Source organism: Cetorhinus maximus, chromosome 9 (assembly GCF_964194155.1).
Source record: "Cetorhinus maximus chromosome 9, sCetMax3.hap1.1, whole genome shotgun sequence".
Lineage (NCBI taxonomy): Eukaryota > Metazoa > Chordata > Chondrichthyes > Lamniformes > Cetorhinidae > Cetorhinus > Cetorhinus maximus.
Genome location: NC_135887.1, coordinates 103,095,870 through 103,122,740, shown reverse-complemented (window position 1 = coordinate 103,122,740; position 26,871 = coordinate 103,095,870). Strand labels below are relative to the sequence as shown.

General features: G+C 40.8%; 1 protein-coding gene, 1 long non-coding RNA gene and 2 other non-coding genes across 5 annotated transcripts in view; 3 read left to right on the top strand and 1 right to left on the bottom strand.

Annotated features, from left to right (window-relative positions):
* Positions 1 to 11,503, bottom strand: part of LOC144684234 (protein RIC-3-like) — an 87,086-nt gene extending 75,583 nt beyond the window's left edge. The window contains exons 1-2 of one of the 2 annotated variants that reach the window (XM_078547871.1): positions 11,335 to 11,464; positions 9,278 to 9,353 (exon numbers count right to left, since the gene is read on the bottom strand). Coding sequence is in view for 1 of the 2 variants with exons in the window: in XM_078547870.1 (XP_078403996.1) it covers positions 11,335 to 11,452 (118 nt within the window). In the remaining variant the exon portion in view is untranslated. Of the gene's footprint in view, positions 1 to 9,277; positions 9,354 to 11,334 lie in introns of both variants that reach the window. The other variant, XM_078547870.1, reaches the window with a different exon arrangement.
* A 70-nt stretch (positions 11,504 to 11,573) lies between these two features.
* On the top strand, positions 11,574 to 18,928 carry LOC144684876 (uncharacterized). The gene is made up of 4 exons (XR_013577581.1): positions 11,574 to 11,883; positions 12,786 to 12,877; positions 17,421 to 17,499; positions 18,628 to 18,928. It is a non-coding gene; the product is annotated as an uncharacterized LOC144684876 (long non-coding RNA).
* LOC144685099 (small nucleolar RNA SNORD35) lies at positions 12,217 to 12,297 on the top strand. Its single transcript, XR_013577618.1, has one exon. It is a non-coding gene; the product is annotated as a small nucleolar RNA SNORD35 (small nucleolar RNA).
* On the top strand, positions 18,032 to 18,111 carry LOC144685100 (small nucleolar RNA SNORD35). The gene has a single exon (XR_013577619.1). It is a non-coding gene; the product is annotated as a small nucleolar RNA SNORD35 (small nucleolar RNA).
* Positions 18,929 to 26,871: the final 7,943 nt, after the last annotated feature.

The window sequence follows — 26,871 nt, the reverse complement described above, 5'->3', positions numbered from 1 at the left end:
ATTTGGATAGCAAGTTGCACCACATGTGGAAAGTATAAACATGTTGTAGAATGTGACATCAAACTTAACAACATAGAAACAGACCATTTGGCACAACTGGTCCATGTCACTGTTTATGCTTCACAAGAGCCTCCTCCCACTTTATTTCATCTGACCCTGTCAGCATATCATTCTAACATCTCTATCGTGAATTATGAGCATTATCGGGAATACACTTCCTGAAAGAGTAGTGGAAGCCAATGCAGTAAGAACCTTCAAGAGAGAACTGAATGAGTAATTGAAGGGAATTTTTTTTTTTACAGGACTGGGAGAAAGAGAAACACAGTGCAACTAATTGGACAACTCTACCAAAAAAGCCAAATGGCCCCTTTCTGTGCTGTAGCATTCTACCATGGTGGGAGGGCAGGTCCTTCTCTGACCTGCTAGTGATTAAATAAGCAATGAATGATGTTTATAAATCAATTGTCAATCTATATTGTTTTATGTTTGAAAATAATAGCAACTCATGATTTTTTACCAAATCTCTTGATTTTTATAACAGTTTGTCTCTTGATTTTTTGAGATGATGGAGTTGGTGTACTTGCAAGTGTAATAGTGAAAAAAAGGTCAGCTGTCTCTTACGGTGAGGGAGACACAAACAGCTTTCACAACTGTCAAAATGAGGCCCAGTTTCAGTTGAGCCTCGAGCTTCCAGGTTCAGGTGCTTGCTGTTTGTTCATTATTAGTCATGTGCCTGAAAACAAGCCACAACTAATTTTCTCTTCAGTGGATCGTCTGATTACTTTGAGTAACACCACAGGAAATCTGCTGGTTGTAACTGAAGTGCTTTATGTTTTCTATGTTTCTTCGAGGGATCACTCTAGCTAGCTACCATTACTTGTCCAGTAATTACATTATAAAATATATTTCCATTTGGTAAAATGTCCTGTCATAGCACTGCTTCTATACTTAATGGATTGAGTTATGAACTTCAAATATTAATCTATTTTCTGACTGAGTAATTTTATAGCTTGTAATGAAATAACAGCTGTATCCCCTTCTATAAATTCTGTTTTATAATCTGAATTGGAAAATCATTTGTGCATATTAGTTGATAGAAAACGTATACGTAATTTTAAAGCTTTGACCCACCACTATGTAAAGATGTTCAGTCACATAATTATAGCAATTCACAGATGAGATAATGCATTTCAAATCCTTCAGCTTTCAATACAGGTCCATATAAAAGGCTCACAAAAGTGACACTGAATTATTTTAGTACTTTTTATAGCTGAGTGATATGCAACTCCCTATGGAGTACACTTTGCAGTTTAATGAGTGCAGTGTGTTGTGCACTTCTACAGTAGCTATTCACAATATTGTGTCCAATGGTTTTCAGTTGAAATAGGGACAGAGGAATGAGACGATTTGACTATGTCAAATGCACTGCCCATCGATACTTGTATGCATTGGGAAATTCCAGGCATAGATCTGTCCCCTTAAAGGTTCTGGAAAAGACGTGTTCTACAGCTATACTCCATACTACCAAGTTTGCTGCCTTTGTAGCCATGTCTGGAATCCTTCCATTCAAGGAGCAGGAAGTTAAAAAATAAATCCACTCATCTGCAAAATTGGGAGCCTGACCAGCATTCCAGTGGGAACTTGGGACAGGCCTTTGCGCCAGCTTTTGGTAGGCACCTCTCTCAAGAAGATAGTGGAATAATGAGGCAGGGGGCAGGAATGTAAGTTCTTCAAATCTTCAAGCACAATGCGAGCTTACTGTTTGTGTCCCATCTCACTGCAGTGGCCACTACGATGTTCTTTTGACAAGTAAAAATACACCAAAAGATCTATAATGTGAATGTCAGTCTTTTGAGCTTGAGCTTTTAACTAGTTAAGTGTTGTCATTCTTTAAATGTGGTCTTTAGCCAATGAAAGAATTTACCTTAAAAAAAACTGCAGCTAGAGGAGTGAATGTTGCAATGGTGTTTTTCCCACTTCTGGCATCTTGGTTGAAGTCAAACCAATGAAAAAAATAATCTCCTTTGCTTTCTGATTTGTTTAATTCCATCCATGGGGTGTAAGCCTATCCCGAATTGAGAAATTGGTGACTCACCACCATCTTGATTCGCTGCAGTCCATATGATGTAGATACACTTACAGTGCTGTTAGGGTGGGGGTGCCGTTCCAGGATTTTGACCAAACGCCATTGATGAAACAGCAAGTCAGAATGGTGCCTGACTTTGAGGGGAACTTGCAGCTGTAGCTTTGTTACTGTAATTAGTATTATTTTCAGATGACCTGAATATGAACAAAACTTTTCAAAAGTCCAAGGGTCAAGGCATGAGTTTTGCTATTGACATTAGTTGTTCTTATCATAAGTAATATTAATGCTTTTATGCTCATAGAGCTTCTAATTGGTATTAACCCCTCTATAAAAATAGTGCACACAGGAATGATAATAGGAGCACATTACATCTTAGTACTCAAACTTCACTGATTGGGTGTTCTATACTTAATATTTGATTATCTACTGATTCTAATCTACAATACTGGTTGTTGCACAGATCTGTGACTGAATGTGTGTGTTCCTGTTTCAATCCTGCTTTTTTACATGGATTACTTAAAGCCCACTTCTGACCAAGCCATTCACTGTTTCCTATTTTCAATAGGAGCTGAAAATAGTTTCTATACCTGGAGCACAGTAATGATTTTTTTTTTGAATAAAAGCAAAATACTGCAGATACTGGAAATCTGAAATAAAAACAGAGAATGCTGGAAAAACTCAGCAGGTCCAACAACAACTGTGGAAAAAAAAAAGTTAATGTCTCGAGTCCGTATGACCCTTCTTCAGAGCAGATTTTTAAAAATCTGGCTGGCGAACAGGTATTTTGTGATGTGCAAGTCCCATGGTGTTGCATTTTATTCATTTTCTTTTGAAAAATGGCCCCAAATGGCTTTATTTTGCAATGATTAAGAACTAATAATTCCTTTTCCTGATAGAATGTGGGAGGAATGGGACTTCAAGGTAATTAAATGTTCTGCTTTCACTTTGTGTTTCAAGTAGCCCTGGTGCTTATTCCAGTGAAGGTCTCATATCAGTGTAGTCATAAAAATGTGTGGAACCATCACAAAGCATTTCTTTAGTTGTACTAGACTTTGAATAAACAGAGAAACTGTAATTGTGTTGCATTTTTCATTTTTGCTGCAGAACTAGGTTAAAGTGAAAGTAAGCCACAGTCAGAGGACATCTGACATTTTTGATGGTTTTTAAATTACTTTATTCAGGCTAGCAGATGAAATACTCCAATGGAGATATTACCCATTTATCAAAATCGGAATGCAAGCAGATCATCCCTATATGATTTAATTTAAATACATAGTATATTTAACCGGAGTAAGGCTCGACCATACAATGTTTTGACAAATCAAATTTGTAGCTGGTTGTTAAAGACAGTATTTTTAAGATTGATACTGGATGTTTTTTCCACTTATGGTTCTTAATCCCTCACAATGCTTTATCAGTATTTTAAACTGGATAATCCTTGAATAGCTTACAGGATCCAATTTTCCCCCAATAAATTTGGACCCTTTCATGGACTAGCATTGCTCTTTGAGGGTGTTTTTTTTTTAAATTGGCATTTAACTTTACTGAATCAGGATTTTTAATAATCTAAAATTAACCAGATTCATGTTTTTCCTTTCCAACAGATGAGAAATTTTAAAAATCGGATATGCCAATGGTATTAATATTGAAGGTCTTCTCTTCTTAGGCAGCTCCTCATAATTGAGAATTATCGTTTTCCGTTCTGTTTGGATGGGTTCTAAGATGGCTGATAAGCCCAATGCACGATCTGCAGACACTGCCACACGCGGGGCAGGTGGTGCTTGGAGGGTTGGATAGATGGGTTGTTTGGAGGTTTGTACACTCACTCCAACGCCTGAACTTCACCTCTGTACATTCCCGAAGTCTCATGCTGTGTTTGATGCCTTCCTGAGTGAAAGCTTTCTCCATTTTGGTCAGTCACAAGCCAGTCCCATGAGTCAGCGGGTATGTTTGACCTCTTCAAGGATGCTTTGAGGGCATCCCTAAAGCATTTTGCTTCAATAATGAAGGTGCAGCACTATCCAATAGCTGCTACTTTAAAATTATAGAGTGTATTATTTGAGAATATGCAAGGTAGCCACTGGGTTCCCATAAATTGCTCAAAATGCTTGGTTCAAATGCTTTTCTCTCTAATGTTTAATATCCAGCATAAGGTTGAACAAAATAAAAATTTTGCAATAACAAATTTATTCATGGAATTATCTTTTGAGAATCTCAATGCCAGTTATTAAAATTTTTATTTGAAGGTCTGATTCTCCCGAAAGCGTAGGTTTGGAGTTAATATTTTTGCCCATAGCTGTAACAATGTTGAAAATAGATTACATAATCCAAGAGACAATCTGAGAGTGCACCTGATTTCCTAGGATGCATCACTGCTGTTTAGTCTGTTGTACAAATGGAATGTTGTGGAACATTTTCCTTAACCTCATTGTGCCTTCTGCCAGTAGCTTTTTGTTAAATAACTTTTGAAAAATGAGGAGACAATTTTGGAAAGCTTTAGTAAAGTAAAATTTATATTACGCTTTTTTTCACAAAGAAGTGAGTATGACAGAAGCGTTCTGATTATATTATACCTCTGTTGTTGTTTTGCTTTGTGTTCTGTAATCATTGCAAAGAGTTATGCAAAGAGAAGGACTTGCACTTATATTTGCCTTTCACAACTTTAGGACATTGCAAAGTGCTTTAAATCCAATAATGTACTTTGGAAGTTTGTCATAACTGTAGACATGTGCCAAAAGACTGAAGAGCAGAGGAATTCTCCAGATGTCCTGATTAATACTTGTCTCTCAATCAGCAACTCTCCATCCTTCTTAATCACCTCTCCCCATCCCCTTTCCTTTCCTCTTCCTCTTTTTACCTTCTGTCCTCCTACTTCTTCCCCTCTTTTTCCTTCTCTCCCTCCTCCCACTCACCCTTTCTCCCAACCTCTTTTTGCACCACTTCCTCTTTTCGTCCTTAGCCTCTTTCCCCATCTTTGTTCATCCTTTTCTTCTCCTCTTTACCCTCCTTTCCTGCTCAACTATTCCTGTCATCACTTCTGCTCTCCCCTCCCCACCAAAATCCAATTATTCCCCACCCTCTAAACCTGCTTGTCCTGACACACTTGCTCTGGACTCTCTGGAAGTTCCAAAGCCTTCATAGCCGGCTACAGTCCACCATCTGCCTCACCAAGGCCACTTTAGGGGTGCTGTGTCTCTTATTGCCAAATCCCACCTTAACCACTCCCCATCTTCTGCCTTCAACTAACTTATCCTCTTCCATCCCTTCCACCTCACTTCAAATCATGATCACTTGCTGCACTCTCAAGCTTTACCTTGACTTCATCACTGATTTCTACCCTCAGCCTGAACACTGAGTAACTTTGTATCCGGATGATTTCAACCTACATCTAAATTCCATTTAGCTCCACTTGTCCAATTTCACTTACTTTCTGATCTCTCTCCGTCTAACTCATACCTAGATTCACTCTTTGACATCATTTCAGGCAACCCCTCTACCTGAGATTTCAATCATTGAAAAGGATCTCTCTTGATATCTTTTACATCTCCTTTTCACATTTTTCCCTGCTTTTCTACCTCCTACTCCACAGCCCTAACATTATCTCTGGGGGAAAAATCCCCTTCCGCCATCCTCCAACTTCCTTTCCTCTCACCTCCATTAGTCACAACAACTGTGCTGTTTTTGACCTGTTCAACAGTTCCCTCATCTCTGCTTTCAATGCCTCTGTTTGTCCCAAATGGCTCATTTTCTTCTACTAGCATAATTCCAATCTTTGTCCATTAAGTCTGATGGTCACCAATTCAAGCACATCTGGTATGACTGGGCTAGTCATTCATCACCAGATCTTGCTCAACCATGCACAACCATCTTCACCTCTATCATGTCACACTTTCATCAGCAAATTTTCCTATTGAGATTATCTTGGAGGGCAAGGATAATTTATGGCTTATTTTCTCCATGATGAATTGCTTTCCACAAACTCATTTTTCTCCCCCTTCAACCCTTACTGCCAACAAGTACAAAGAACTGACGGATTTCTTTGTTTCCAAGAATCAAAGCCTCTACTATCACCTCCCTTTCTACTATAAGCTCCTGAACATCTCCAGTCCCCACTTACTCTAGCCCTGGTCCCATCATTCTGTAGTTTTTCTTTAATCTCCCCATATGCCCTCTGGAGGCCCTGGGATTTAGATACTTCTTTTTCAGTCCCCTGCCCTGCCATTAATACCACTTACTTAGATTTCCTGGTCCCTATATAATTGACATCGTCAATAACACTTCTTTCTCGGGCCGCATCGTTCTCCTTTTAAAAATCATCATAATCACACCCTCCATTCATCTTCTCTAAACACCGTCCCATTTCCAACATTTCTTTCTTCTCTTAGATGCAGAAATATGTCATTATGTTCTATTGATACATTTTTAGGCTTTGTTGGTTCATTCTCATAAGTAATGCCAAAGCCTCTTTGTTTTCAAGAGTATCATCACTAGCTTTGATATTTAGGTAAGCTATTGCTAATGCACCCATGAGTGCGATCAGAATAATTTGCCCGGTAATTATTTTCACGAATACAATTATTTTGCTTCTCAATAGGATCTGTGTTCAATAAAGACAGACATCACGTCAAACCACATTCTAGGTTTACACTATTAAGAGAATGTATTTAGCAGAAACACACGAGTAACTATATAAAAATTATATATTTACAGTAGATTGCTTCAATCTAACTTGTCAAACAGAACACAATACAAGATACTGATCTAAATGCTAAACTATAAAATTTATAAATTGTGTTGCTTTTCATATATTTCTAGTCACTGCTGCAGCTATCGTGAACTGCACTTGTTGAACATTCTCAACTGTCTGTGATAGAAACTGCCACAGCTCCTTTAAATAGCTCTAAAAACAATTAATGATTCCTAAATTTTAAAAACTGTTGACCACATTTGAAAATTACTGTCCATTATATACATAACTAATATATCAGCTTGCTAATGTTGGCTCGTATTTTTTATGCAGTCTTCACTGTACTCTCCCCCAACCACCCCACAATTTGATGTTGTCCACAAGTTTTGAAATTGTATTCCTAAATCCAGAATCCAAATCTTTCATGTGTTTTGTGAACAGTGATCCGAGCACTGATTCTGTGGGATACTATTTCCAACCTTTTGCCAGTCTGTTAGAATTCCTTCAGTCTAGTTTCCATCCTGCTGACTGTACTAAAACCTCCTTGGTCAAAGTCATTAATGACATCACCGTGACTGGATCCCCAATGCACTATGTGCTTTTGTCTTCTAACATCTCTCCTTGGCACAGTCATAGTCAACCGTGCTATCCTCCACCATTGCCTTGTCTTTGTTTTCCAATGCTGTGGGACTGTCTTTGCATGATTCGAATCCTATCTGCCCAGCACATCCAATACATCTCCAGCAACAGCTTCTTTTGCCATTGATCGCTGAAGTTCCCCAAGGATCTCTCTGCCACCTCTTCTTCACGTACATGCTGCACTTCAGTGGAACAGGAATAGGCCATTTAGTCCCCTGAACCTGTTCTGCCTTTCACAGATCATGGCTGATATGCAACCTAACTCCATATACCCACCTTTGCCCCATATTCCTTAATATGTTAGGATAACAAAAATCTATGAATCTCTGATTAAAATTTATAATTGATATGGCATCAATTGCCATCTACAGAAGAGTGTTCCAAACTTCTACCACGTTTGTGTGTAGAAGTGTTTCCTAATTTCACTCCTGGAAGGCTGGTTCTAATTTTGACACTATGGTCCCAGTCCTAGACTTCCCAATCAGTGGAAATAGAGTAGATAGAGAAAGAGAAACTGTGTTCTTCTTGATATCTTGAAAACTTCAATCAAATCACCCCTTATCCCTTCCATATAGTCTTAGTTTGTATAATCTCCCCATATAATATAACCCTTGGAACTGGGATATCATCCTAATAAGTCTACACAGCACATCCTCCAAGGTCAATATATCCTTCCGAAGGTATGGAGCCCAAGACTGAACACAGTACTCTATATGTGGTCTAACCTGGCTTTGTATAGCTGAAATATGACTTCTGCCCACTTATACGCTGATCCTCTCAATATAAAAGCTGGTACTCCATTAGTTTTGTAGTTATTTTCTGTACTTTTTTTGCGACATGATCTGTGTACCAGGACTTCGAGTCTCTTTAGACCTCTACTGTTTAGACCATTTAAGTCCAATCCATTTCAGGTCCAATGTGGATGGCCTTACATTTACCCATATTGAAATCCATTTGCCCAAATCACTTAATCTACCAAGATCTCTTTGTAAGTTTATGTTTCCATCTACATTGCTTACAATTCCACATCATTGGCAAATTTGGATATGTGGCTTTCTATCCCTTCACCTAAGTCATTAATAAATAGAGTGAATAGTTGAGGCCATAACAAGTGTTCTGGAAGGACAGCACGAGTCACATCCTTTCGATTAAAAAGTACCTGCCTATGATCCCTACTTACTGTCTCCTGCCGCTCAGGTCTCCTAGGTTTCCTAACCAGGTCAGTAATTTGTCCTCAATTCCATGGGCTTCAATTTTAGCCAACAGTCCCTTATGAGGAACTTTATCAAATTTTCTGCAAGTCTATACAAATAATATCCATGAGACATGTTCTTGTCCAATACTTTAGTCACCTCTTAAAAACAATCAATCTGGTTTGTCATGCATGACCTATCCTTTACAAATCCATGCTTGTTTTCTCTGATCAGCTGAAAATATTCAAGTTGTTCAGTCACACTACCTTTCATTATTGACTGTAGTAATTTCACAGTGTCTTAAATGATGAGGCAGAGCAGCAAAGGAGGAAAGAAAAGGAAGCAAATCCTGTTCTCCTAATCCCACTACCTCATGAGGCGTCCTGCCTCATGAGCCCAAGGATCTGAGAGTCAAGAATTGGCCTGGTCGGTCACATGGCAGAAACTTGCGACTCTGAGTAGACATCATTCTCAAATTGAGGGACAGCTGACAACCATGAGTAATTTCCCGACAACTGATGTTAAGCTAACTGGTCTATAATTGCTTGGTTTCTCCCTCCCCTTTCCTAAAACAGCAGCATGATATACACAATTTTACAATCTAAAGGGACAGTTCCTGAATCACGAGAACTTCAAGATTATAGCTAGGGAACATGCAATGCTCTCACTTACTTCCTCCAAAACCCTGGATTGGAAATCATCTAGTTCTGGGGAGTTGTCACTCTTTAGAGCATTATTTTCTTCATTACTGTTACAAGAACATAAGAAATGGGAGTAGGCCATTTGTCCCATTAAACCTGTTCCGCCATTTAATAAACTCATGGCTGATCTGATTGTGGCCTTTACTCCAATTTCCTCCCTGACTCCAATAACCTCAGACTCCCTTAGCAATCAAAAAACCGTCTAGCTCAGCCACTCTGTTCTGGCAGAGTCTGCTGCATTTTCGACAGAGGAAGACAGTGGACTGAAAATTTACTTCAATACAGTTGCCAGTATCAATATCTGCCATCTTCATATCTCACTTGTAATGGAGGTATGGATGTTCAGGAGGTCACCATACAGAAGGTAATTAGATATACAGTTGTCCATCTAATGAACGTGACTGAGCCAGCGCAGATGTCATTAGCTTAGCAATGAGTGTACACAGATGGAATTAACATGCTTCAGGACTTCCGAGTCGGTGACCTTGTCCTGCCAAAAGATGCCAAGGATACGACAGAGACAGCAAAGGGAGAAACTTCAGCCATTTCTCCTGCTTAGCATATGCTGTCCAGGTCCTGCAGGAATACCAGTTTCCCGTGCTTGATTATTCAGGTGGTATGACATCATGACCTGGAGCTTTGCCCATGGCAAGCAAGTCAATAGCTTTGCTAAACTCCTCCACTGCGAGTTCGATATCCAGCCCTGCCATGACAGGCAGGCTTTCTATGGTGTCTCGAGCTTTCTTGGTGAGTGTTCTCCCTAGAGTGCAACTCAAGGTAGTGTTCCACCCATCTCTCCAACTGTTTATTGCAGTCAATGATGACCTCTTCTGCCTTAGTTTTCAACAGTCATTTTCTTTGTGGATAGATCTGTTGCCTTTTTGATCACTTTATACACGCCCCTAGGATTCCCTGTGTTGAAGGACAACTGGATATTCTGGCAAAGTTGTAACCAGTAGTCATTGGCACACCACTGGCATAAACTCTAGCTCATTCAAAACACAACTGGCTGTATCCTGTCCTGCATCACCCCACTCTTCTAACATTCTTCACACTGTACCAGATTCCTGTCATCCTCAAAGTCTTCCATAGCTTCACCCTATTCTACTTCTGCAACCTCCCTTGTTTCTCTTCAGCCATTTGGCAATACCCTGTTCCCTAAACTCCTCCCCTTATGTGCTTTATGTACCCTCACTAACTCATTCACTTTTAATTTTTCTCTCTAAAGAATTTTAGGATGTATTTCTACATTAAAGCTGCTATTTAAATACAAGTTATGGTTCCACTGAAGGCAGCCCATCTGCAGCTATCACCAGAGGATGATAATTGACAATAACCTTGAAAATACTGCCATGAATCAGCTTTGCTGACTACTAGTGTAATACATCAGGCTTTTAATGTGAACTTTCACCAGCACCTGAGCTGCTTCCTGTCAAAATACTGAAAAGTTGTCAACGTTTTAAGATGGCATGTACCTTTTGCTTCCCTTTTTTGACTTGCCCAGTTCAATAACAGAGCTGTCCACACGAGCACTAACCAGTAGCTCAAAACCCAACATAATTTGCTGGGTTATGTGAACAACCATGGGAGCCGAATTACAAAGCTGATTCTGATTTAACTGAAGAAGTTTTCAAAATTCTAAAATGATTAAGTAACCCAACATGGCAAACTTCAACTGAGGGGGTTGATACACAAAATTGTGGAAGCATAGATTCTAGACCACATGGGGAAAACAGGGAGGATAAGAAACCAGGATGAAAACGCAAACAAAACATGATGGTTGCAGAAATAAACTTTATTGGAAAAGCACAACTCTGGAGGTGATGATGGCAACAAATGAATGGTGTTTGTGAAGTGTGGGCCGGAATAAAGAGGAGGGAAGAGAGGAGGAAGGGCGAGGTGAGGGTGGGAGGTGACTGGAGTGGACCTGGGGCTAGGGTGAGCAGAAGCCAGGCTCCTGTTTGTGTGAGGGGGGGGGGTCGGTCGGTCTCTCTCTTTCTCCCCTCCCCAATCCCCCTTGGTCCTTACCCTCCGGCGGCTGAGGCTTGTCCTTTGCCGTTCGGGAATCGAAGACTTTGGAGAAGAGGACAGAGCAGCAGAGCACGATGCAGGAGACCAAGGCCACCGTCTGTGGGCTGGGCGCCATGGCGACGGCCCCGAGCTTCCGCTAAAAGGCGAACCCCGGGCTGGAGGCCGTCAGCAAACCGGAAGATGCGTAGAGTCACGTGCCTATGACTTCCGGTAGCTCCGGAAATAAATACTGCCCCGGAAGCGGGAGACGGTCTCTTTCTCTCTCGCTCGCTCTGTGTTTGCATGGAAGGTGCTGGAAGCCAAGGTAACGGCGGCTCTGAGCGTTTCCCTGCGGCTATACGGGCTCCCAGCCTCCACTTTGCTGCAATTTAATGCCATCCTTCACGTGACTTGGTGGTTTCGGCCACTTAATTTTCACTTTTTCCTTTTTGATGTAAAACGTGCAGGTTCCTGGTTGGAGGTTTTCAAGGCCATGGCGCTGCCGAGGGCCCGGAGACTTCACCACGTGGCTGAGCCAGGCACTTGAATGACTGGAAAGTGAGATTTGTGAGTGTGGCCTTTCATTTGGGTTTCCTGATGCGGTTCGGTCTCCCACTTCACGCCTTTAATGTGTTTCCACATCATCGTTAATTTTTTTTTTCCCCCCCCCCCCCCTATCGCTGTGAGCACACGAGGGCCAATGTAAGTGGTTTCTCCTGTTGTGCGATGACCTGAAAGCGCAAATGTTTAATTTCCACGAGGGGAGTTATGTGCAAATTCATGTTCACTTCCACACCGAGCGCAAGTTTTGTGCTCTTGTTTAAAAACTTTACAGTCACCTTAAAATAAGCACCAGCAATTAAACTCTACCAGCTTTTTGTAATTTAATGATCACTGAGCACAAAATGATGTTTTATCTCACGATGGTCTACATAGCCTTTTGTGATGAGACTGCCTTAAGGCATTTGCTGATTGCTGCTCAGGATTTCATCAAACTAGCTGCTAATCTATTTTGTAAAGTTGATTATTTGATGGTGGCTGTTGTAAGATATAAAGTGCAATTTAGTTTATTAAATATAACGGCCACCTTTTGAGTCTTACTGCAGTTAAACAGTAATTTTAATGTCCCATTTGCAGTGATGCTGTTGAGACTGACTAAAGTTTTCACAGAATCACGGAATTTATACGACGTGGGGAGGCCATTCGGCCCATCGTGTCTGCACCGGCTCTCCAAATGAGCATGATGATCTAGTGCCATTGCCTTGCCTTTTCCCTATACCCCTGCACATGATTCAAATAATCAGCTAATGCCTCGATTGATCCTGCCTCCACCACACTTCTTTGCATTGCATTCCAGACCCGAACAATTCGTGTGAAAAAATTTTTGAAAGCGTATAATGAATACAAAAATAATTTGGCATGTGGTTTAAATCTGAATTTGTTCTGAACAATCTATTTACTCTCACCAGATTGCAACTTTTGATTTTCATCTGGTCATCAATCCTGGGAATATCATGGGAATAAGCCCATGAATATCATGGAAATAAGCCAGGCAATCCAGGTATGTCTTTTGAAGTGAAGTAAACCATGCTTTGGAGTGCACTGTGAACAGTAGGAGGAGGTGATGGCGTATTGGCATTGTTGCTGGGCTCGTAATCCAGTGACCCAGGGTAATACTTTGGGGACCTGAGTTTGAATACTGCCATGGCAGATGGTGGGGTTTGAATTCAATAAAAATCTGGAATTAAAAGTCGTCTAACCATGAAATCATTGATTGTTGTAAAAACCCATCTGGTTTACTAATGCTTTAGGATTGGATCTGCCATCCTTGTCTGGTCTGGCCTACCTGTGACTCTAGACCTACAGCAATGTGGCTGATTCTTATACATAGTAAATTGTACAGCACAGAAACAGGCCCTTCAGCCCATCATGTCTGTCCCAGCCACATGAACCTTTCTATTCTAATCCCATTTTCCAGCACTTGGCCCTTAGCCCTGTATGCTATGACATTTCAAGTGCTCATCTAAATACTTGTATGTTGTGAGGGTTCCTGCCTCTACCACCCCCTCAGGCAGTGTGTTCCAGATTCCAACCACTTAAATGCCCACTGAAATGGCCTAGCAAGCCACTTGAGTTGTCAAACCACTACAGTCTCAAAAAAGGAATGAAACTGGGTGGACCAACCAGCATCGCCCTAGGCAGCGGAAACAATAACGGGCTGACATGGTCGTCCTCACGAAATGATGTCTTACAGATAATGTCCCAGACAATGCCACCTCTGCTGGGTCTCCCACCGGTAGGACAGACCCAGCAGAGGTAGTGGCACAGTGGTATACAGTCCAGGAGGGAGTTGCCCTGGGAGCCCTCAACATCAACTCAGGAGCCCATGAAGTCTCATGGCATCAGATCAAACATGGGCAAGGAGACTTCCTGCTGATTACCACATATCGCCCTCCCTCAGCTGTTGAATCAGTCAGTGCTCCTCTGTTGAGCACCACTTGAAGGAAGCACTTGGTGGCAAAGCTGCAGAGTGTACTCTGGGTGGTGGACTTCAATGTCCATCACTGAGAGTGGCTCAGTAGCACCATTGTTGACCTAGCTGCTAGAATGGGTGCAGCAAGTTCTGGAGCACAAGTCTTCAGTACTTTTGCTGGAGAACTCCAGAAGAGGCTGAGATGGAGTACAGAGGCAGGGAATGGTGTGCATAGTGGTGAAGAAACAAAGCAAGGCCTACATAGGTCGGGAGGCTGGAGAGATAAGTGACAAAAGAGTGATGGTGCAAGACAAAATGAGATGGTAATGGGACAAGTAAAGAAAAAAAATGCATCTAGATATATAACTGGGAGGAAAAACAGAATTATGTCAACAGCTGTTGTCCAAAAGCAGCAAAAAAAGAGTGGAGAGGTTGTCAGGAAGATTGAAAGTGCCGAATCGATAAGAGAAGGTGCTATTCCTGAAGCTTGTGTTGAGCTTCATTGGGACAGTATAGATGGTCACGGTCAGAGTGGAGTGGGACAAATTTAAAATGACAAGTGACCGGAAACTCAAGATGCTGAATGGAGGTGTTCCGCAAAGTGGTCAGCCAATCTGAGGTTGGCTTCCCGAATGTCAAGGGGAACACATCGTGAGCAGCAAATGCAGGATGTTAAACTGTCAGAAGTACAAATAAATCACTTTTTCACCTGGAAAGTGTGCTTGGGGCCCTGGGTGATGAGAGTTAAAAGGGAACGTGTTACATCTCCTACACTTTAATAAAATGGGAGCAAATGATTGAAACTAATTAAAATATGCCCGTCATTGCCTCAAGAGTTTAGGTGCATATAGTATGGATGCATTTAAGGAGGCTAGGTAGACATGAAGCAGGCAAGAATATAAGTGACAATGTTGATAGATGAGGTGTGAAAGGAGGCTTGTGTAGAGCATAATGGACATGTTAAGACTGAAGTTTCTGTGCTGTGAATGTGGTGCAATATTCACTACTCTCTGCAGAATCAAAATAGCCTAATTCTGTAGTGTAAATCTTATCGCTAGTTTCTCTCAATTTTTTTGTTGTGGGGATTTGGCTGCTGAATCTTTTTTAATCCTCCTTATGCTAGTATCTGAAAATTAAATTATCCAGAAATGACGTGTTCTACTCATTATAAAACGATTGATTTCGTGGTTGAACTTTGGGTAGCTGGTGTTTCAGTGGAGTAGCCTAAGGTCCCAGGAGTTTCTTTGTTCTGTTCAATAATTGCAATTCCTTTCTGCAATTTTGCTATTTCAAGGGAATCCAAAATTGTATACATTGGTGAAAAGTGGAGGATTTAGGCTTGTCATTTTAGTGTCTTGTTCCAGACAGCTTCTAAATGACCTGTTCAAGTTTGTCTATCTAACGCATTGTGATCTTTGTGGTAATGAGGTATGGAGTTAGGTGTTTCAGTGCAATTTGTTTAAGCATTTGCTGGTCAATTTGCTGCTTATTTGGCATATTGGTCACATAGGCTGCTAGCAATTGGTCTCGGGTTTTGTGTCAGTTGATTGTGACTGCACAAATGACCTGCAGTGGCTTCTCGTTCTATCCTTGACTCTGTATTTCTCAGCTACTTTCTGAAAACATTGTGTCAGGCTCCACATGTATGTTAAATACACCTGGCTCTACCTCATCACCTCTGATTTGCAACCAACATCTAGTACTGGGTGAGCAGAAATTTCCCCCCATCTAAATATTGGGAAATCTGAAGTCAATTGTCCCTGGTCTGTGCCACAAGCTAGCCACTGACTATCCTCTATCTGGCACCTAATTGGCTGAACCATCACAATGTTTGCAACCTTGGTGTGTTCTACTTGACCCCGAGATTATCTGACTGCTGCAGCCTTCGCTAATCTGCTGAAACGCTCGTCCATGCCTCTTAACTCGATGATTCCAATGCATACCTAGCTGACCTCCCACCTTCTGCCCTACATAACTTGAGTTCATCCAAAATTCTGCCTGCATCCTAACTTATACCAGGTCTGTTTGCACCCAACACTCCTGTGCTCACTGACCTGTTCTGGGTCTGGCCACATCTGTTTTATAATTGTCATTCTTGTTTTCAAAGCTCTTCCTGGCCTCCTTCCCCATACTATTTCTGTCCCCTCATCCAACATTCCCAGATCTCTCCTGGTTCTGGCCTCTTGCAGATTCCTGATTTTAATCCTGCTCCCATTGGTGGCTGTGCCTTCAGTTGCCTAGGATGAGCTCTAGAATTCCCTCCTGATATCTTTGCTGCTTTTCTCCTTTTAAACACTCTCTCTCTTTCGATATTTAGCCAGATGATCAAAAACTTGTGACTGTCACATTTTGTTTGATAATGCTCCTGTCGAGCACCTTAAGAGTTTCACGATATTAGAAATGCTATAAATGTAAGCTATTGACAGCTGTTCATTTGGAGGAAGGCTGAATATTAGTTCTGGACCCAAGAATGTGGATTTATGACTTGTTCAGATTTGTTTATTCATTTCTCGCATAAGCTGTTGTAGGGTGATGGTGATTGGTAAACAAAAAAGAAACTTGTAAATCTGGAAAACTTGATTCAAATCAACCAATGATGTGCTACTTACTGAAGCAAATATTGTTTAGATCGGAGTGCTAGTTACATTTCAGCAGGCCCCTTTGAATGGCAAATTGAGTCATTGTATCCTTTTATGTCTGAGAAGAATGTTGGTCTGACTAGTAATTACTTCTGTATTGTAGCTTCTAACTTTCAAGTTCTCTTCTAGTCTTCAGTGCAGACACCAGCATATGATTAAGTGACTGAAGTAATTAAGTCCAGAAATTTAAGTGGAGGTTAACAATAACAAACTGAAATCACATTTACAATTGAAAATATTTGAGATTTTTTTGCATTTGTATAAGGCTAATACTTGATAGCTGAAAGTACTTGTCATGATGAGCTGCAGTGTGCAAGCATGTGAGTGCTTGCCAGCATTCAATTTGTAGTGATAGTTAATTTAATGTAATAACATCTGTGCTAGTGTGAATTGTTTCTGCAGAATTAGATCATATTCAAAGGCATTTGTAACCATTGATGGTTGCTGCTGCATTGGAACTGGTTTGTAACTCATAGAAGCTCGCCCAGGGTTGCTGCAGCTGGTGCAACCAAATTTTTAAACGGTGCGGCCTCCTAAAGCAGATACACATCCAAGGCTGAAAGAAAATGAGAGGAAATCCTGAGCCAGCAGTTTGTCCAAAACTCAATTGTTTGCAGTATCCTATCCTGTTGTAGCAGAGCCTTCTGGGTGCAGATCTGCATTCACAGTCAGCTACATACCCACCCGAACCCTACCAAGCACCCCAGCTGATGAAAGTGTCATTCCTTTGAGGCAAAGATGACAAAGGGGGTCAAGGGTACTGATTTTTAAAAAAATCTACTTTATAAAGTGCAATAATCAAGCTGTGAATATGTTTACAGATGGGTGCTCTCACAACTGCAATTGTATGCTGTGACTTGGAGAGTAGAGAAAGTTGCTGGGCCTTTTTGGAAAGGATTAAGACCATGTGTATTTACCTTTTAAATTATACAAAGCTGTGTTCACTCCTAAAGATTTTTTTCAAAGTTAAGGTATATTTGTCCTCATTTCAGTTAGACATCTTCAGTGGTCTACAAGTGTTTCCTTTTCTACCATTGAACCTTCAAAAAGACTGTGATGTCCGTTCACCAGGTAGGCATGAGTGCAGTTATCCATATTCTATAGTTGTTAAGTTGGCAGCATGACTTCAGACACTGGTAACAAGTTGGTCACTCTGGAATCTACTGGTGCCACCAAATATAGATTTGGCTTGGCTGTGATGTCTGAGTGGTAGCTTGTCTGGACTACCGTCTGAAGAGTGAGCACTAAAAAGACAAACTATTCATTTGTGGAATTCCAGGCTGCTAGTGTAGTGGGGGCATGGGGAAGCAAAAATTGGAACTGGACAGTGAAACAAGGGTTCCAATTCTGTTCTCCATGGTAATATAAGTTAACTTAAGGCTTTCTAAAAGGTTAATATTTCCCACTGAAGTTGCTTTTAGCCACTGTACTATAAATGAAATGTCCTGCCCATGCAGGAGGTTATTCTTAGGCTGCGGAATGTACTTCCCCAGTAGGTGTAGAGAGAACTGTTTGTATCTATGCTGGCTGCAGTTGTCTGCATATAAGCGTACATTAATTATATACTCAGTTACATTCTCAACACAGCTCATCTGATCCAGAGTTAAAATGATGTTTATACTCACGATGGTCTTCATAATGACTGTGATGAAATTGCTTTTTAGCTAAGACTGATTACTCTGGGATAGATGGAGCTAATTACAAGTTACAGTGCATGTAATGCATCACATAAAATGTGCCTGACCTGTCTTTTTTAGCTAATTTTAATTATTGCATTTGGTCACAATGGTCTTCTTAGCATTTGTCAGAGAACACCTCAATAGTTTTAATAGCTCAGATTCAAACCAAATGGCGTTAGAACAAGTAGATGACTCAAACTTGTGTAGTTTAATTTGTTCGAGCAGTCAATGAGATGTTTTGCAGAAGCATTGTGCCCAAAGTTCTTGTCTATCTCTCTTTGCACAGTCATATAGCAAGATCAGCTTTATCAACTACCTGGTTTGGCTGCAATGTAATAGAATTTTCACCTTTCACTATTTCCTGGGTTCTTGTTTACAAGGGACTCTTGCTTATGCAAAAAAAACTTTGTCATGTGCTTTTTTTACATGGGTCTTAAATGTGACAAAATACTTAATTTGAGCCAATGTCATGCTTGATGTCATCTAAGTTAACGCACCCATTCAACATTTTCTGTTCCAGAGACAACTATATGGAGTGAATTGAGCTTTGAAGAGATGCCTTCGACAAAGGGGCCTCAATGAAGGGGTCAGAACTAATTTCCAACTCAAAATTGATCACATTTCCCAACAGTGTTCCAATGGCTGGGATGCCATTTATGACTTATAAATGTGCTACAATCACCTAACCCTTGCACACCTTTGTTAAATTCTCATTTAAAGTACTGTAGAATGTATTCAAATAAAGCTCTTGTTATTTTAAGATGTTACTGATGTTTTCTTTATAAAGTTATTTATTGTGCTATATTTAATTCTAACTTTAATCAATTCCTGATGACTATATTGGGTTGGAAATTCTCATGATGAAATGGCATTTGGAACATAGAACAGGTCTAGGCCCTTGAGCCTGCTCTGCGTTTGAATTAGATCATGGCTGATCTGTGATCTAACTCCATATGCCTGTCTTTGCCTCATATCTCTACCTTTTCTTGTCCTAGGCCCAGCCATCTGCTTCATCAATGACCTTCCCTCCATCATAAGGTTAGAAGTGGGGTTATTTGTTGTTGCAGTGTTCAGTTGCATTCTCAACTCCTCAACTAATGAGGCAATGTGTGTACATGGGCAGCAAGACCTGGACAACAATTAGGTTGTGCAGATAAGTGGTAAGCATCTTTTGTGCCACAAATGCCAGGTAATCACTGCCAACAAGACTCTAGCAACCTTCCCTTAGTATTCAATGTGTTGAAATCACTGAAGCCCCCATTAACCTCTTGGGGAGTTACCAATGACCACGTAAATACTGTGGCTATGAAAGCAATCAGAAGCTGGACATTGACTCCCCAAAGCTTTTCTGCCATCCGCAAGGCACAAATCAGGAGTGTGATTGAATACTCTCCACTTGATTGGAACCCCATCCACTGCCTTAAACATTTATTCTCTGGTGCACCTTCTGCACGATGCACTGCAGCCACTTACCCAACAGCAACTAGACTCTGGGGTAGAGTAGCTCTGATAACACTTGACAATGCCTTCTAGCATTGCTCACAACTGTTGCAAAACTTCTCTTCAATAATAGTCCTTTAGGTATATAAGCCAGTATTCCATTAGCCTTTAATTATTTGTTGTATCTGACTTTCTCATAATACACGAACCTGGACCTTGAGACTCTTTGGACTTCCACTATTTCTAACTTTTGCTATTTAAAAGTACCCTGTCTGTCCTAATGTTCAAAGTGGAACTTTTTCACATTTGTCCACATAGAAACCCATTTGCCACAAGTTTGTCCATTTACTTAATGTACTAATACATTTGTGACATGGACATACTTGGATATGAGGCACTCTTATCCCATATTCTGGTAAGAATACTGTGAATAGATGACACACCACAGATGCTTGTGGGATACCAGTAGAGACATCCTACCAAGTAATTGCCTATTATCCTCAGTGTCACTGCCACTCAGCAAATTTCCTGACAAGTCAATAATTTGCCTTCAATCCCATGAATTCCAGTTCTCACTAAACACCTCTGCATCTCGTGTGCCTTTTATTTCTGTTGAGTATTCTATGAAGAAACCTATTACAGTGGCGTGGTATCCTTGTGCAGAATGGGATAACTTTACAGTGCAGAAAGAAGCCATTTAGCCCATTTGAGCCTTCACTGGCCCTCAAAAGAGCATTCCAGCTTGTCCCAATCCCCTGCCTTATCCCTGTAACCTTGCACATTCTCCCTTTCCAGGTAGCAATCCAATTCCCTTTTGAATACCTTGATCGAACCTGCCTGCACCACCCTTCTGAGTTTGTTCCAGACTCCAACCACCCTGTGGGTGAAATTTTTTTTCACATTTTAGTCCTTTTGCCAATTATTTTGAATCTGTGCCCTCTAGTTCTTGATATTCTCTTGAGTGGGAACAATTTTTCACTATTTACCCTGTCCATACCCCTCAGGATCTTGAATACCTCTATCAAGTCAGCCTTCTTTCCAAGGAAAACAGTCCCAACCTTTCCAATCTATCCTCATAGCACACAGTTAAAGACCTAAGATAATATATTGCTTTGTTAACTGCTCTCTCAACATGCCCTGCCATCTTCAATGACCTATGTACATTTACACCAAGGTCCCTCTGTTCCTGCACCTCCTTTTAGAGGCTCTCCATTAATTTTATACGGTCTCACCACATTTTTGCTGCCAAAACATCACCTCACATTTCTGCATTGAGCTTCATCTGCCACTTGTCTGCACAATCCACCTTTTGTCCTATGTCTTTTTGGAGTTCAAGACTATCCCCATCACAATTGACAACATTTCCAATCTTTGTATCAGCTGCAAATTTTGAAATTGTGCCCAGCACACCACAGTTTAGGTCATGAATATATATCAGGAAGAGCAAGGGTCCCAACAGACCCTGAGGTACTCCACTACAATCCTTCCTCCAATCTGAAAAACAATAATTTATCACTACTCTGTCACTCAGTCAATTTCATATCCAAGTGCCTATTTTCCCTTTTATTCTATGACCTAGAATTTTACTCAAGTCTGTTGGGTGGCACTGCATCAAATGCTTTTCAAAAATCCATATACACATCAACACTGTTTCCTTTATCAACCACCTTCCTCCCCTTCAAGAAACTCTCCAAGTTAAACATAATCTTTCCCTGATGAACCTATGCTGACTTTCTTTAATTATTCAGCACTTAGGTGATTATGAATTTTATCCTGTACTAAAGTTTCCCTACCACTGAGGTCAAACTGGTCTGTAGTTGTCAGCTTTATCCTTGCACCCCTTTTTGAACAAGGGTGTAACATTTGCATTTCTCCAATTCTCTGGTACCTCCCCTGTTCTAAGAAAGACTGGACGATTAGTGTATAGTGACAGGATAATCATGTTTATCCTTAACTTTCACAAATGAATAAACTGTCCAATTTGATGGGACGTTGGCAAGTTGTGTGCTCACTCTAGACGGACATTTTCAAAGAAATAATCCATTTGTACATCATGACTTTGGCTCTCTGCAGTTAGCTGGCCCTCAAATGTTGGCTACAAAGATTCCATTCTCTACAAAGTTAATTTGTGCTGCACAGAGTACCAACACAAGGACTAAGATTCAAGTTGGAATTTTACGCTGCAGGTTGTTTGATAGCTGTCTGTATTGAGGAAAGTAAAAGAAAAATGTATCATCTGGCCTGGTCCTGGTGTCCCCTTCCCACTATTTTCATCTGGCTCCTAAATCTGTGTTTGCACTATTCAGCCACTTTTGGAAAGTAGCTGAGAGTTATTTATCCTCCATTTGTTTCCACCATTCCCTGGAGGAAACACCTGACTTTTGCTTGGTGTTTTTTCTGAAAGACAACTGAGATTGATTTCCATGGTAACATCCAATAGTAAAGGAATGAGTGAACCTGTCAGTGAAATTATTTTAGTGATCAAATTACCAAAATGCTGAAGATTTAACAGCACAACCCATATTGCAAACCCCAGAAAGACGACTTGATCAGTGAGTGTTGTTAAGTGTTTTGCCATTTTGAAATCCTTTCATGAGAGCATTCTGACTTGCAAGCTGCATTGGGGTAGTGAGTGTAGGATAGAGTTTAGTGGGACAAGTAACAATTGGTTAATCACTGTCCAGCAGTTTCTTTGAATTTTTATTTATTATCTCAATTGTCAGTAGCATGAAAGAAATCTCAAAGTGGAGTTTGATGCAGGCATTGTGGATGTATTGCCTTAAGCCTGCAGACCTCCTTTGTTCATAAATACTTCAGAGTAGTTTTTGATCCAATTCAATGAGCAGATGTAAGAAAGAGGAAAGAAAAGGCACAATAGTGAAAAATTATAAACAAGATTTCAATAGCAAGTCCATATTAATATAATGAGCATTTCCCCATGAAGAGGATATATGTAGTTTTGTGCTACACTATACTGAATAGTTCAATTAAAAATGACATTCTCCTATGGGTTGGACAGCTGCTTTCTGGGTTATTTCCCTATATAATAATGGCAACATGCTTCTGACATTTCAAAAATTACCTTTTTGGTTTAAGATGTGTATGTCCTCATGGATAAACACTGTGATGTTTCTTTTTTCTGACATATTGTCTGAAATGAAGTGAAGGCATCTCCAAATCCCATGCACAGTTTCCAGTTCTCCAGCCTTTTCATTTTGTTATGCATCGCCAGAATTTAACGAGTAGGCTGAAGAATCCGATCCCTGCATGTTTGTGATAAGCTCTAAGTACAGGACTTTCATTGATTGCTGGAATGAAGCATTTTGTATGCAAATGAAGCATGGATTGGCAGAACTAATGCTGCCAGGATGGAAAATAACAAACATTTACCCCCTTGAATACACTGTTTGCATAAGCTTCGAATAACTTCGAACAGAAAGTGTTTTGCCTAATTATAATGCACAATGCAAGTTACAGCTTTTATTTCGTAATTATAAATATTGGAAGATGAAATATAACACACTAGCACAGAATTTTAACAGAATTTTCCCCAACTAAAGTAACAATAGAACTGGACATTTAAATAAGTGTTATGTACATGCAGATTAGGTATGGTGAGATGTACACAGCATTGGGATGTGCTCATTCCTTCAAATACTATTGGTGGATATTTGTATGTTTCATAAGTTATTCTCCATCCTCCATCTTTTCCTTCTCCTCACCTAAATGTTCCACCTGAGCAAAAATGACAATTTTTCAGCCTGCCATTGTGATCGCCTCTGAGTTAGATGATTGTGGGCTCAAGTCTCACTCCAGACAATTGACCCGTACTTTGGGCTAACACTTTGGTGTAGTATCAGGAAATGAGGTAAATGCATTGTCACACTGTATTTCAGTGAGATGTTAAACCAAAGCTCCAGCTACATATTTGGGTGACACTATTCAAATTAGAGCAAAGAAGTTCTCTGATGCGTTGGCCAATATCTATCCCTCAAGCAACACCATAAAGCAGGTTAACTGATTATTGACTTCATTATTACTTGTGCAAAGAATTGCCATCTTCCTACATAACAGTGACTTCTTCAAAATAGTGAAGCCTTTTGGACTGTAACAAGGATGCAAAAGGCACAATATCAGTGCAAATTCTAACAATATGTAGGTCTAGACATGGGATGCCAGCAACTATTGGACAGTAGGATGCATCATATCTCAGTCCACTCTTAACCTCATCTGATGCCAATATGTGTAAACTTTCTGCTTGGCTTCACTTGATGTTGATCAGGACTAGACAACCCAGGTTGCTTTCTCCCTCTCTTGACCCAGATGCTAATACCCCTACCATTGCCCATCTTCAGATCAACAGCATTTACAACTAATTATTTTATATTTACATTGTAGTCTTGCAGCAGTAAAATAGTAAGCAGTAATTTTAGATCCTGTTGTCAAACTTCACACTACAATGATAAATTTTGGAAATGGTTTCTGATGCTCCAACTAATTTAGGTTCTATTTTTTGATGACTTCAAGCTGTGGGTCACTATTGATAGATGATTCTTTTGACGATTTTCTTGCATGAGCAGAATATAACATACTTTATATTTGTCCAGGTGCTTGGTATTCAGTGATGTACCAAAACAATTGCATGTGTATGTAGTCATAACCACTGCTAATGAGATACATCTGTCATCTCATTTTGAAATAACAGCAGGGAAAGGTTCAGCACTTCAGAGACTCTGATTGGCTGCCCACTAGGGAATGCTAAATGCCTTCCCCTCTTTCCTGTAGGCTAATACTGACGTTCAGCTCCATCGGCACAAGGTACTCTCTGGACCCTTACCTAATAAGCATTTAGCTATTACTTCAAAAGAAGAAAATGATTTGAAAACTTTTGTTATCTGGGCATTTTCACTAAACATTGTCTGCAGTCTTTACAATTTTCTGTGGTCCTTCAATGCATCATTGGAAACTCCTTCAAGCAATCTGAGTTCTGGTGTGGCTGCACCCACTTGGTTGTGTTGGATGCACCTATCACAATGTCCAGGCTCATTTGCAGTTGGTTCATAGTCTCCTCAATCACATTAGTTTATAGTTGCTGGATGTTTGTGCTCATATTGATTATTAACTCCTGATTTGTGCGTTAACTCTCAGGTCAAATTGGTAATCAGCTTCATAAATTGAAAATACAAAAACCTGGAAGGAATAGTGTGTAGACCAAATACACCGATAGATATTAAATAATAGCACTGAGACTGGATAATAACACTTGCAGGTTAACGGCAGGGTAGGGGGAGGGTAAAGAGTTGTAGTAAAAGTCAAGGGAGATCACGTTAAATGGGGCGTAAGAAAATAACAAAATAACGTCCTCATTAACCTATTCATGCGTAGGTGTTGGCTAAGCAGATGGAGAAAAGCCCGATTGTGGTATTGCAACACTTGTTGAATGATACTGATTGCAGATGCAGTCTTGGAAAAGGCCTGCTTACCAAGAACAATGATGTATCATTGTTGGAACATGAAGTGGTGAGATTCAAGGTAGCTCTGTATTCTTTTTTTGGATCAAACTGGCTCAGCCTGAATTGAGACGGGGCCAGAAAAAATACCTTCTTTATCTATTCCTGGTAAGCTAAACACAACTGACAGTTCATCTATGAATCCGTAGTGTGTAAAGTGCAGGGGTATCTGCCTCAAACGTGACTGCTTGTGCATTGAACATGAGACCACTAATGGACAGGACAAAGGGACCCAGTGTGAAGATTAGTAACCATTACAGAGAAGGAATATTGACCAGTTAAATGGGAATTTAATAGTATACATCAGGCTTTTCCAACCTTTTTGCTTGAAGGGGGGGGGACACATTTCAATTTTTTTTCACCCAAGGGACTGGTGAGCCAAAAGAAAAGCAAAATACTGCGGATGCTGGAAATCTGAAACAAAAACAAAAATTGCTGGAAAAACTCAGTTCTGGCAGTATCTGTGGAGGGAAGGACAAGAGTTAACGTTTCGAGTCCGTATGACGCTTCTTCAGAACTAAAGAGGAGTAAAAATGTGGTGAAATATTTACTGTTTAAGGCGGTGGGGGGTGGGACAGGTGAAGCTGGATGGAAGGCCAGTGATAGGTGGAGGCAAAGGAGAAATTGAAAATGATGTCATAAACAAAAGGTCGAAGGGTGGTGATACTGGCTAAAGGAGGTGCTAATAGTGACATTAAGAGTAGAAAGCAGGATGAGCAAGTGACAGATAGCCCTAGTGGGGGTGGGATGGGGAGAGGGGACGATGTGGGAGAAAAGATCGAAATATGCTAAAAGGTGGGGATAAAACAATGAATGGAAATACATTTTAAAAATAATAATAATAGAAATAGGTGGGGAAATATCTATATACATAAAAGTTAAAAAATAAATATTTGAAAAAAGGGGTGAGGATGGAGGAGAGAGTTCATGATCTGAAGTTGTTGAACTCAATGTTAAGTCCGGAAGGCTGTAAAGTGCCTAATCAGAAGATGAGGTGCTGTTCCTCCAGTTTGCGTTGAGCTTCACTGGAACATTGCAGCAGGCCAAGGATGGACATGTGGGCATGAGAGCAGAGTGGTGTGTTGACATAGCAAGCGACAGGAAGGTCTGGGTCATGCTTGCAGACAGACTGAAGGTGTTCTGCAAAGCAGTCACCCAGTCTGTGTTGGTGTCTCCAATGTATTTGGGAGCCAAATTGAGGGAAGTGCAAGTGAAGACTGTTTGGACCCTTGGACGATGAGGAGGGGGAAGTAAAGGCGCAGGTGTTGCACCTTCTGCGATTGCATAGGAAGGTGCCGTGGGAGGAGGTTGAGGTGTTGGGGGTGATGAAGGAGTGGACCAGGGTGCCCCGGAGGGAATGGTCCCTACGGAATGCCGCCAGGAGGGGTGAAGGGAAGATGTGTTTGGTGGTGGCATCATGCTGGAGTTGGTGGAAATGGTGGAGGATGATCCTTTGAACGCGGAGGCTGTTGGGGTGAAAAGTGAGGACAAGGGGGACCCTATCATGGTTCTGGGAGGAAGAGGGTTTGCGGGCAGAAGTGTGGAACTTGGGCCGGACATGGTTGAGGGCCCTGTCAACACCGTGGGTGGGAAACCTCGGTTAAGGAAAAAGGAAGACATGTCAGAAGAACTGTTTTGGAAAGTGGCATCATCGGAACAGATGCGACGGGAGTGAAGGAACTGAGAGAATGGGATGGAGTCCTTACAGGAAGCAGGGTGTAAGGAGTTGTAGTTGTGGGAGTCGGTGGGTTTGTAATGAATATTGGTGGACAGTCTATCACCAGAAATTGAGACAGAGAGGTCAAGGAAGGGAA